Source organism: Erpetoichthys calabaricus, chromosome 1 (genome assembly GCF_900747795.2).
Source record: "Erpetoichthys calabaricus chromosome 1, fErpCal1.3, whole genome shotgun sequence".
NCBI lineage: Eukaryota > Metazoa > Chordata > Cladistia > Polypteriformes > Polypteridae > Erpetoichthys > Erpetoichthys calabaricus.
In genome coordinates, this window is record NC_041394.2 from 212,798,246 (window position 1) to 212,809,991 (window position 11,746).

General features: G+C 38.3%; 1 protein-coding gene across 1 annotated transcript in view; it reads right to left on the reverse strand.

Moving 5' to 3' along the window:
* The window catches only part of LOC114646445 (carboxypeptidase A2-like), a 50,820-nt gene extending 42,912 nt beyond the window's left edge, over positions 1 to 7,908 (reverse strand). Inside the window, exon 1 of the mRNA XM_028794639.2 lies at positions 7,771 to 7,908. Coding sequence (XP_028650472.1) covers positions 7,771 to 7,835 — 65 coding nt within the window. The 5' untranslated portion in view covers positions 7,836 to 7,908. The remainder of the gene's footprint in view (positions 1 to 7,770) is intronic.
* Between the last annotated feature and the right edge of the window lie 3,838 nt (positions 7,909 to 11,746).

Here is an 11,746-nt window from a genome sequence, read left to right on the forward strand (position 1 = left end):
CATAAAAACTACGAAACTGATTTCCTTCCGAAAAGCAATCTGAGAAAGAGAAAGGAGAGGGAACTAAAATCGCAGTTAATTGGACAGCCGGCATTTTTCACTCCGCTGAATTCAAAAGCAAAGGCAGACACACCGAAGCATCGTTCCGGGTGAGTCACTCGATCATTAAGCATAAGAAGTCCTTCCAAGATGGAGAGATGATAAAAGAGGCCTTCACTGATACAGATGGCTAAGTAGAAATTCCTGCTCAGATTTCAAGACCCCTGGCCGGAGAAAAAGGAGTTTCTCCTTGTCATTAAACATGCAGAATACAAGCAACTTAATAACGATCATGGCCGCTAGACTTGGCATCTTTTTTCCGATCTGACCAACATGTTGAATGAGCTTAATTTACAGCTGCAAGGAAAAGAGAACTTCATGGTCAATATGATTAGCTCAGTTAATACTTTCAAACGAAAAATGCAACATCTGTCCTCAAAGCTGCAGTGCCTTGTTTTGGGGAACATCCGAAACCTCGCGTCAGAGCTGGAGATGCAATGGAAGGCGTGTGTGCAATATGACAGCATACGCTACACAGAGCAGAATGAAAATTGTCTGTCAGACTTTGACAGACGATTTCAAGATTCAGCTGTATTTGAGCCAATTGCCGCATTTAAGTGCCATCAATTTAGAGAAGATGTTGAGGGTGATTCACTCGCATCAAAAATTGCAATATTGTTTCACCTAAAACTCCTCTACAGTGGAGGATGAGATTTTGACACTACAGGATGACATTCAGCTGAAATCTGGGGCTCTTGGACAGTTTTAGAACTTAATCACAGAGGAAAAGTACCTAAACATGAAAAAATGTGCTGCCTCCTTGAATGCATTATTCAGCTCTACTTATTTATGCGAGTCAGCCTTTTCCCACATGAAGATTATTAAATCCAAATACTGTAGTGACCATAAATGTATTGAATTGTTATTGTGCCATAAGGATTATTCAGTTAGGTACAACAGCATATATTTTATGTATAAATTATATATATATATATATATATATATATATATATATATATATATACAGTAATCCCTCCTCCATCGCGGGGGTTGCGTTCCAGAGCCACCCGCGAAATAAGAAAATCCGCGAAGTAGAAACCATATGTTTATATGGTTATTTTTATATTGTCATGCTTGGGTCACAGATTTGCGCAGAAACACAGGAGGTTGTAGAGAGACAGGAACGTTATTCAAACACTGCAAACAAACATTTGTCTCTTTTTCAAAAGTTTAAACTGTGCTCCATGACAAGACAGAGATGACAGTTCCGTCTCACAATTAAAAGAATGCAAACATATCTTCCTCTTCAAAGGACTGTGTCAGGAGCAGATCATGTCACAGAGATAGAGAAATGCAAACAAATCAATGTTTGGCTTTTAAGTATGTGAAGCACCACGGCACAAAGCTGTTGAAGGCGGCAGCTCACACCCCCTCCGTCAGGAGCAGACAAAGAGAGAGAGAGAGAGAGAGATAGAGAGACAGAGTTTGTTTTTCAAGCAAAAATCAATACGTGCCCTTCGAGCTTTTAAGTATGCGAAGCACCGACATGCTGCACAAAAGATAGCAACGTGAAGATAATCTTTCAGCATTTTTAGACGAGAGTCCGTATCGTCTAGGTGTGCGAAAAGCCCCCCTGCTCAATCCCCATAAGTCAGGATCACAGAAAGTCAGCGCAAGAGAGAGAGAGAGGGAGAAAGTAAGCTGGGTAGCTTCTCAGCCATCTGCCAATAGCGTCCCTTGTATGAAATCAACTGGGCAAACCAACTGAGGAAGCATGTACCAGAAATTAAAAGACCCATTGTCCGCAGAAACCCGCGAAGCAGCGAAAAATCCGCGATATATATTTAAATATGCTTACATATAAATCCACGATGGAGTGAAGCCGCGAAAGGCGAAGCGCGATATAGCGAGGGATTACTATATATATATATATATATATATATATATATATATATAGCATTTTTAATGTAGGTAGATCATTTCGACCTGGTCATTTTAAAAGTAGCTTGCAAGCCGAAAAAGTGTGGGCACCCCGGTGTAGATTAAGTGAGGGATCTCTGTTTCACTTTCCAGCCAGGACACTAGAAAATATGAACAGATTTGTACAATTTACTAAAACTGTCACTTTCGCAGTTATGGTTTGGTATGGTTTCAACAAATAACCCAAACATGTTTGTTGCAATAAACAAAATAATACAATTTATGTATAAAATAAAGATAATAGAAGATGGATAAATGCAAGTAGATGTACAGTGATATATATATATATATATATATTTATACAGAGAGTGAGATGAGGGTCAATAGCAAAGAACACAAAACATAAAATTATGATAGCTCTAGTTAATCTTTTTCTCTACTATAGAGAGGCATTGGCTTACTCACTGCTAGTCTACACTGGCTTACCCTCTCTCACAGCAGTGTCTGTGTGTGTGTATGTAAAATGCTTCTCTGCACTTTCTGACTGGATTAAGGAAGAAACTTACAACAGTTGGAACATATCTTTCACAAAGTTACCTTTCTGTTACAATGACACCAATAACATAATACATTATCTGGCTTTATGCTAACTATTAAGTTACAGTTAATAATTCTCAGAATTAAAGTAGGTGTACTTAAGGTACTTTGTAGGTGAGGCTTTGTTCCTTTCCTGCTCAACTTTCTCTGCACATGTGGAAGGGTCTTTAGTATGCTTTCCTTCTTTGCTCAGGAGGCCTTCTTCTTATTTGCCTTGGGTGCACCTTCTGGTTGCAGACAGTACTGAACTTTCAGTTTGGGGTTCAAACACATCACGTACATCCTTCTGTTGCCAGCAAAATCATATCTGCTGGGCAGTCTTCTTCTGCTTGTGCACTTGCTACCTTAGCAAGGTTTGGACCTATCACATCCTTGTCTAACTCAAATACAGTCAAGTCTTCCACTTTTCTAGTCCGGCACGTGATCCTTTTGGAGACAAAGGGATTGTTTTAGCCTGTGTTACACAAACACCCTATAGGCACTGGGGTCTTTGTTATCGAGCAGAAGTTATGGCCAGGTTGAGAAAAGTGAGGAGACCGAGGAAGAAAAGATTTTGGGGTGTTAAAGGTCTTTAAAGGATAGAATAGAGTTTTGAAATTGGTTTATTGGGTGCACATAAGCCCATCCTATTTGGTTGACTATTAGAGCAAAGTTTTGTCCATCAAAGTTGCCAGTCATTGAGTTATGGCATTTTGTTCAAGTTTGGATATCTAGGTGATACCTTGGAGAGCTTTCTCTGGGATGTCACTTGGCTTGTGATTGATCATCCATATTATGAGTATCTGACAGCAGATTTTTAAGGCAGAGACTTAAAAGCAAAGTGGATGATGTCAATCTGTCCTATAGTGGCTGGTTCTTCAAGAGGCATGGCCACAATGACGTCACAGCTCCTGGGTTCAGCCCAAAGCAGCATTATTGCAGTTGAGCATTTCACTTATCATTGGAGTTTAAGTACTGATTTTATTGCTTGGATTTATTGATTTTCTAATTGTCTCCTGGATGTATTAAAGATTCTGAGTTCCGTATTTTGTCTTGGGACTTTGTATGCTAGGATTGTCTCCCATGTGCCTCTGTTTGCTAGTTTGAGTTTTTCTTTGTTTTTTTAAAATTTTTATATAAATCCTTAATTTATAAAATATTTTTCATTTGCTTTGTTTACACAAGCCAAGGTTTGACGATTTTCCTTCTTTTTTGGGGCTTTTGTTATATTTTTCTGATATTTATAGTTGTTTTGCCAGCTCCCTATTTTTGGGCTTACACAAGCTGAAAACAAGCAGGTAGTATTTGGGACCTAGCTGTTTTAAAGTGAGGCTCTGCTGGGCAACTAGTGAAGGTCCTGACCAGCTTTATGGGTCTTTTGGAGGCCTTACACCCTATTGCCATGTTTTGAACTCCAAATCATAACCTAATATTTGTAGAGCAATTATTTAGTTTGAGTATCCGTAAACAGTGTATCCCAGACTTTCACACTGTCTTCTTTAGTTTTGCTACTGTGAAATCCAGGGTCAGACCCAGCTATATTTTCCTTCTTTTCTTGAATAAAAAATCTTTATTGACAATTGGGATATGGCTGCTTTCTGCTCAAGACATCAGGTAAAAAAACGATTATTTCACTAACTTGCATTGTCTTTTAAATTTAGCTTTGATACTTTCTCATATCATAAGTCTACCACCGACTATATAAGACTCAAAAATTACTTCAGTTTGTTACAAACCCACCAACTCACATGGTTGTGCTATCCTAGCTCTTTCTTTCAAGGCACAATAAAAGCTCACTTCCTTTTGGCAATTCCTCCAACTTCATTCAAGCAGTGAAGCAGCTGACTTTCATAAAAGAACACTTAGGTTGTCAAAGTTTTCTTCAACAAAATGACATCCTGCTTTCCTTTTTTGGAAATGTTTTAACTCACTGTAATGTTCACTGCAAATGAAAAACCATAAATAAAACAAACAAAATTCCTTTCATTGGGGCACATCTTAGCTGTTAATGCCAGTTTTAGATTGATTTAGATACTCCTTTAATCCATTTAAGCCCCTCTGTTAAGTCACCTCTAAACCTCTGTTTGCTTAAACTGAAATGATTTCATTCCTTCAATCGTTACTCATAGCTCATAGCCTGCCTTACTCACAGCTCTCACAGCTCTTCTCTGGACTTTCTAAATTGCTTTTATGTCATGTTTGTATCATGGAGACCTCACTAGTTAATTATACATATTGTATATACAATATTCTATTTAACTTTTTGCATCACATCTTAATACAGCCAACTATACATTGTGATGCGTTACAATTTGTTTTACCAAAGGCCATGGAAGAAAGCAAAAGCAGATAAATAAATTTCTAAAAGTGGCCATGCCTTTCTTTAAAATAAAACTGAATTGCATATAGTGTATTTATTTTGGCCCTGAAGTATCCATCCATCCATTATCCAACCCGCCATATCCTAACTACAAGGTCACGGGGGTCTGCTGGAGCCAATCCCAGCCAACATAGGGTGCAAGACAGGAAACAAACTCCAGGTACACACACACACCAAGCACACACTAGGGACAATTTACGATCACCAATCCACCTAACCTGCATGTCTTTGGACTGTGGGAGGAAACTGGAGCACACCTACGCAGATGCGGGGAGAACATGCAAACTCCATGCAGGGAGGACCCAGGAAGCAAACCCAGGTCTCCTAACTGCGAGGCAGCAGCGCTACCACTGTGCCACCGTGCCGCCCGCCCTGAAGTATCCCCATAATGCAAATTTCTTTTTTTTAACTTCACAAATTTGTCTAGTAAGTTTCTTCTTGCTAGCAAATGAATGAACTGGGATTTCTATTCTGTTTTTGTGTGAATTTCTTTCATTAAGGATGTTTGAAGGTTAGATTTCACTAGTCTAAACTGGCTCAGTGAGGAAGGTCTTCAGTGAAAAATAGTGTTCTAGTGCAGAGACCATAGTTTCAAGCTACATCAGTATCAGATTAAAATTAAAGATACAAACAGAATATTTTAAGTTGACCTGACAGAGTACTAAAAAAAAAGTCAAGAGATTTGATCTTTTTACAGTATATTGATAAGCCAGCCCATCAAGATCTCAACCACAGCACAGAAACTTTCTTCCACTAGCGCACACAGATGACATAAGCAGGCATAATAAGCAGTCTGTTTGGTATGTGCTCCCTGACCATATTGTGAGAGGACTGCCAGAGGTCCAAAAGGGCATTAGTGCTATGGAGAATATTGAGTGTGTAGATGATCAACTGGCAATAAGAAGTAAGAGGGGAGATACAGAGTAATAGAAAAAGACAGTGAGAGAAGAGCAAAGGTCACTGGTGTCCTACAGTGTATACTGTAGGTTTGGTGATGTCTAAAAGGCCTGGGTACATAAAAGTAACCTCAGGCGTACTTTGGTAACATCTGTTGTGTCATTTCCTTCATTCCAGTGCTCGTCATAATAGGTATTCATATTATTAACACATATATTCCTGTACTTCTTTCTTATTTAACCAAACTTTCACTACCGGTGGCTTGCTATCAAGAAAACTCCTTCACATACAGTAAGTGGATATCTGCAGTGATACTGAAAAGCACGGAGCAGAGATTAGATGATCTAATCTGCTTTAGACTGATGTGCCATCAAATGTTCTCCTAAAATGCTTAGTTCTCCTTCGTGGTTGATTCCATTGTTGGCCACCACAACCCCAGGTGGGGGTCTTTAAGTTTTTTTGTTTTTTACTAACATATCAAAGAAGCCCCTACATTCTTGAGTTTGCAAGTTACAATTTAATGAACAATATCAAAACAATACGCATTTTTGTTTAAGTACTTGGAGTTTAAACCACCACTCACATATCCATCAATGTGTTCCTGAAATGCTATCTAAAGGTATTGTGTCTAATAGGCCTGGTCAACGGTGCAATAAAACATGACAAAGTCAAAGTGGGAGAAAATTATAATATTTCTTTTATAAAACTGTGGTAAACATTTTGTGTTCGGACTGTTTATTCAGGTTTGACTCTCACTTTCAGTAATTACTGTTGTTTTCAGCATTTTATCATTCAGTGAGCTTTTTATTTTTCTGTTCATAAATACTTTTATTTGTACCACTATGTTTTTATTGGAAATATTCTACAAATTCCAGGGTGGAAACAAATCCATATACAATAGATTGTGATGCATGAGTAACGGTCAATGCCTCTGTGTCACCTTTGTTCTATCATAAATATCCTCTTCTGAAATGCTCACACATCTAGGTTAACTTGGTAAAGAGGATCATCAGACATTGGCTTTTCACATGACTTGCTTGTGTCATGACCATCAAGTGTTTTCATGCTCTTTTGTTTATGTTAAGGGTGTATCAGAATGATGCTCAATAATCGCAAAGGTCAGTACACGTTTACCAGAAATTGAATAATCAAGGATCATGGGGCAACACTAAACATAAAGTTATTAAATAAACCTCAGTCAACACCCAAAATCAGGGATTTGCTCAAACTCCAAGGGTCTTCTGAAATCTTCTTGTAATTTGCTCAAATATTAGACTACTTTAACTGTGTAGAAACCATGATGTACTGTATGTGCTTAGAAACAAGTTACAGTAGCATCAGAGCAACCACACACAAGACAGTGGTGCCTGTGAAAACCCAAAGCACAAAATGGAGGCGTCTATACAAATGAATACACAAAACAGCAAGGATGATGGTTTCACAGCTGTACTAGTAAATTTATAAATGAAACAAAAATAGAATAAGTTCTCTCTTTTTATATTCCTGATGCCCTACATACACTTAGCTTCAAGAGATCCTTTTTAGCAACCTGTTTTGTAAATTTGAATACTTATATTACTGGTCAGAGCTGCAACTGTTACATGATACAATAAATAGCTTTGGAGCCCATCACTTTAAATCTTTTGTGTGTTAACCAATCCTTCATTTAAAAGTTAATCTTACTTCAAATCAGCAAGGACCAGGAAACATATTTCTGCTCACAGAAGGTAGAACGGAAGATAACACTCACTAAGGAACATTCTTGATTTTTTTGTGATTTTTAAACATTTTGCTTTCAGACCCTTCTATGTAGTTGCCTTGCTGCCTTGATTTTACACATTGAACCCTGATTAACATTAACAAAGACACTAAAGGATATGCTGGACCAATAAGCGGTAGACAAATTCTAATTATACTTGACAAGATTTTAAATTTAGATTGCACAAACTGGAGCTTACCCAAGAAACAACTTCTGGCAATGAATGGCTGCAATAATTACAGCAAAGGCAAAAAGCCCCTTCATGTTGCAGGATGACAAATGGACACGTTTGTGATGAGATGTCCTTTATTCTAAAAGCTGGAGGGCTATGTTATTGCCATCACCTGTATATATAACTCAGGTCCCAACATGCATCTGCTGAGTTCTCAGGGTGATATTGCAACATACTCACACTGGATAAAGTGACCTTGTTTGCTTTTCCTTCTTATGCTACTTACAGTAAATAAATACCAAAGATAAAATGTCCAAAGTAGTTTTGTGTAAAACGTTCTAGTGCTGCAGTAAAACACTTAAAAATGGAAAACATGGTTAAAAATCTAAATAATTCTGAGAGTGTTTTAATGAAATTTACATAACATCACATTCTTAAGTCTACTTATTCCAAGCCTATCCTTTCAGCACTAGGAATAGGACAGGAAACATTATGGACAAGGCACCAGTCCATTATAGTCTGTTTCACACACACACACACACACTCTCTCTGACAGGACCAGCTTTGAATCACCTATAAAGCTAATTAGTGCATTTTGGGCAAAGGGAGAACATGCAAATTACATGCAATGACTGGATGCAGGGTTCTGCCCAAAACACTGTATCCATGAGGTTGCAGCACACCCTTTTAGTCAGTCAGTTGTTATCTAACCTGCTTAGTCCTGAACAGGGTCATGGGAGGTAGTGTGCTGGAACCTATCCCAGCTAGCACAGGGTACCAGTCCATCACAGGGCACACACCCACACACATACACTCCAACCACACATTAGAGTCAATTAAGTACCACCAATCCACCTGACCTGCACATCTTTGGACTGTGGGTGGTAACCCACTTAAACACAGGTAGAGCATGCAAACTCCACACAGGGGTTTCCTTACTGTGAGGCAGCAGCACTACAACTGCACCACAATGCAGCCTTTGAATATATTTTAATAAACCAATCCAAGCATTGTTGTGGGAGATTTTACCCAGAACCTACTTTTGTGCCTGAAAATGCATATAGTCCATTCCTTCATTGTTCCTTCTGAATTCCATCCATCCATCCATTTTCCAACCCACTGAATCCAAACACAGGGTCACGGGGGTCTGCTGGAGCCAATCCCAGCCTACACAGGGCACAAGGCAGGAACCAATCCCGGGCAGGGTGCCAACCCACCACAGGACACACACAAACACACCCACACACCAAGCACACACTAGGGCCAATTTAGAATCGCCAATCCACCTAACCTGCATGTCTTTGGACTGTGGGAGGAAACCGGAGCGCCCGGAGGAAACCCACGCAGACACGGGGAGAACATGCAAACTCCACGCAGGGAGGACCCGGGAAGCGAACCCGGGTCTCCTAACTGCGAGGCAGCAGCGCTACCACTGCACCACCGTGCCGCCCTCCTTCTGAATTCTCTTTCTCATTTTTCATTTTAGGGTTATGGAAAATAAGACCTTGCCCACACAACACTTTTTACTCTGTAGGAATCAATACTAAAAGGGATGCCATTTCATTATAAGCTGTACTCAACTCCATCATACCAAATGAGATTAGACTTACTAATTAGGGAACACTCTATGTTTGGAAAGTCCAAATACCTACAATAACTCTGTCAAGAAAATGTGCAAAATCCATTTAGATGGTCATCAAGCTAAAAACTGAATACCTGTACTGGTCTTTGGATTTGTGAGGCAGTGTTAACCACCATATTACCATAGAATGTTTTTTTGAAAACATATTTTTCAGTTAAAAAAAGGTCTGGTTGAGCTTCTAAAACTGTAGCTGCTGGAATCATATCATCATCTAGGCTAGCTATTTTGTAGATGGCAGACGCCCAAGTTAACTATGTGGCTATTATCTGTGACTTCTTAAAGTAGTCTGTGAAACCTGTATTTACATAGTTTACTCTCAGACTAATAACTAAACAAAACAATTTAAAAGTAGAATTGTGCTTTATACACTAAGTATAAACTCAACTAGTAAGTGATCATTAGCGAAGTAACACTAGAAGAAAATGCTCGGAGTTTACATCCATCAATTTATTGCACCCACATTTTGCATTCCAGGGTCATAGTGAATTTGATATTCCAGCAGCCTTAGATGAAGTACTGGAACCAATTCAAAGGACATTAGATATTTAAGAAAAACACTGAGTCACTTAACAATCACCAGTAAACTTCAAACACACACATCCATAGTGTGTAGTTCCCAGATAGGGGAAAACAAGTGTAGACAGATGACTAGATTAGAACAAAACTCAGCTACTACCATGATGTGAACTGTTTATTGTTTGTATAATCTAGTGCAATTTGTTGATAGACCATCGTGAGATAGTCTTACCTTACTGACAATGTGTCATCATGATAGCAGTCCGGCTCAACATGAGAGGAACCGCAGGTTCAGACATTTGGTAAATGTGATTGACTGAGGAGCCAATGGTTCAAAGTTACCATATGTGAGATTATGACTGAACGCCTCTAAGTTATAATCCCTCCCAAACATAATGGTACTCTAGCACTGCTGGGCTTCAGTGGACCAGGGATTGCCTGGATGTCCCTCTTACTCCTCCCGTCAGGGTTTGGAACACTGGCAACACCATGATACAATTTTTTCACAATACTTGGATCTCAATAGAATATATTTTTTATGCTTTGCAACATATTAAGTCTTGTGATTCAGTTCTGAAGTATTCTGTCATTTTTGATAAACCTGATATCATATTCTTATAGTGGAAATGTGTCAATGCCAACTACTACAAGAATATCACTTAAATTACCCACTTAAATATTTATTAATTGTGAAAATATATTTTACATATATCAGTATTCAGAGTAAGACTGGGAATACTCAGTTAAGATATGCAATACACACCACAGTATATTGTCTAAATGTAGCTCTGGGTAACTCTTTACTAAGTGATCCCTTTAATATGTAGTAAGGTTATCAACCAATAATTGAGACCACACAAGAAAAATGTGTTGAAAAGTATTTTTACAAGCACAATGAATAGATGATAGATCGTGATGCAGTATTAATGCAACCTGATACTATATTTCTATCGAAAAAGAGGTAAACTGAATATTCATGCCATTATACAGGTGTTTATGTTAGGCAGCAAATCTAATTGGAATTAGATGTACATTATCCTCTAGCTGATATACATACTCTTGAGTATTAGATTTTCTATGACATCTCTAGTATATTAATATAGTACAATGAGAATGCAGATTACAGTTTAAAGCAATACTTTGGCATTATAATGAAAACCTAGCGTTACCCAGCTTCACCCAGGAAATTTTCTAACACACAGGTGTTACACCTGACCTTGTACTTTGAAGTTTGGCACAAAATTGCCTTTGATTATTCTTTTTGCACTAGCTTGTGTCATTTGAATCACACTATTATATTTTCTTGTAGTAATGTAAACATGTTCTGAGACCAGGTTTAAACCAAATACTAAACTTTTAAAAGGCTCTGGTAATTCTTTAAGAGGCGATAATTTGATTTTTCAATTTTCGCAACACATTCTAGATGGCTCATCAGTCCATTTCAATGAACAACAATATGGACATTTAACATTCAATGGCCCTATAACAATTTTGTATTAGTTTCATAATCAATAATTGAATTATAATTATTACCCAACATTGCCATTTTTGAGCCAAGGTGCATATCTTTTGTTGATTTAAATGTTGAGTAGAAGTTTCTCTGTTCATATATTTAGTAACAGAACCGCAGTGATTTTCTGAATGTTTTTGAGTGTATTTAATAATTTCTTCACTGTGGGATTTTTTGTGTATATATAGCAAGCGGACATCTGTTCACTTTGGGGTTTTTTTTGTGTATTGTGTCACACCTCTGGGTCTGGATATCACAGGGACAATCTCCTCAGGTGGTGGTGTACCAACTGAGAGTGTGAGAATCCCTGGAGAAGTTGGCTCTGAAGTGGCCCT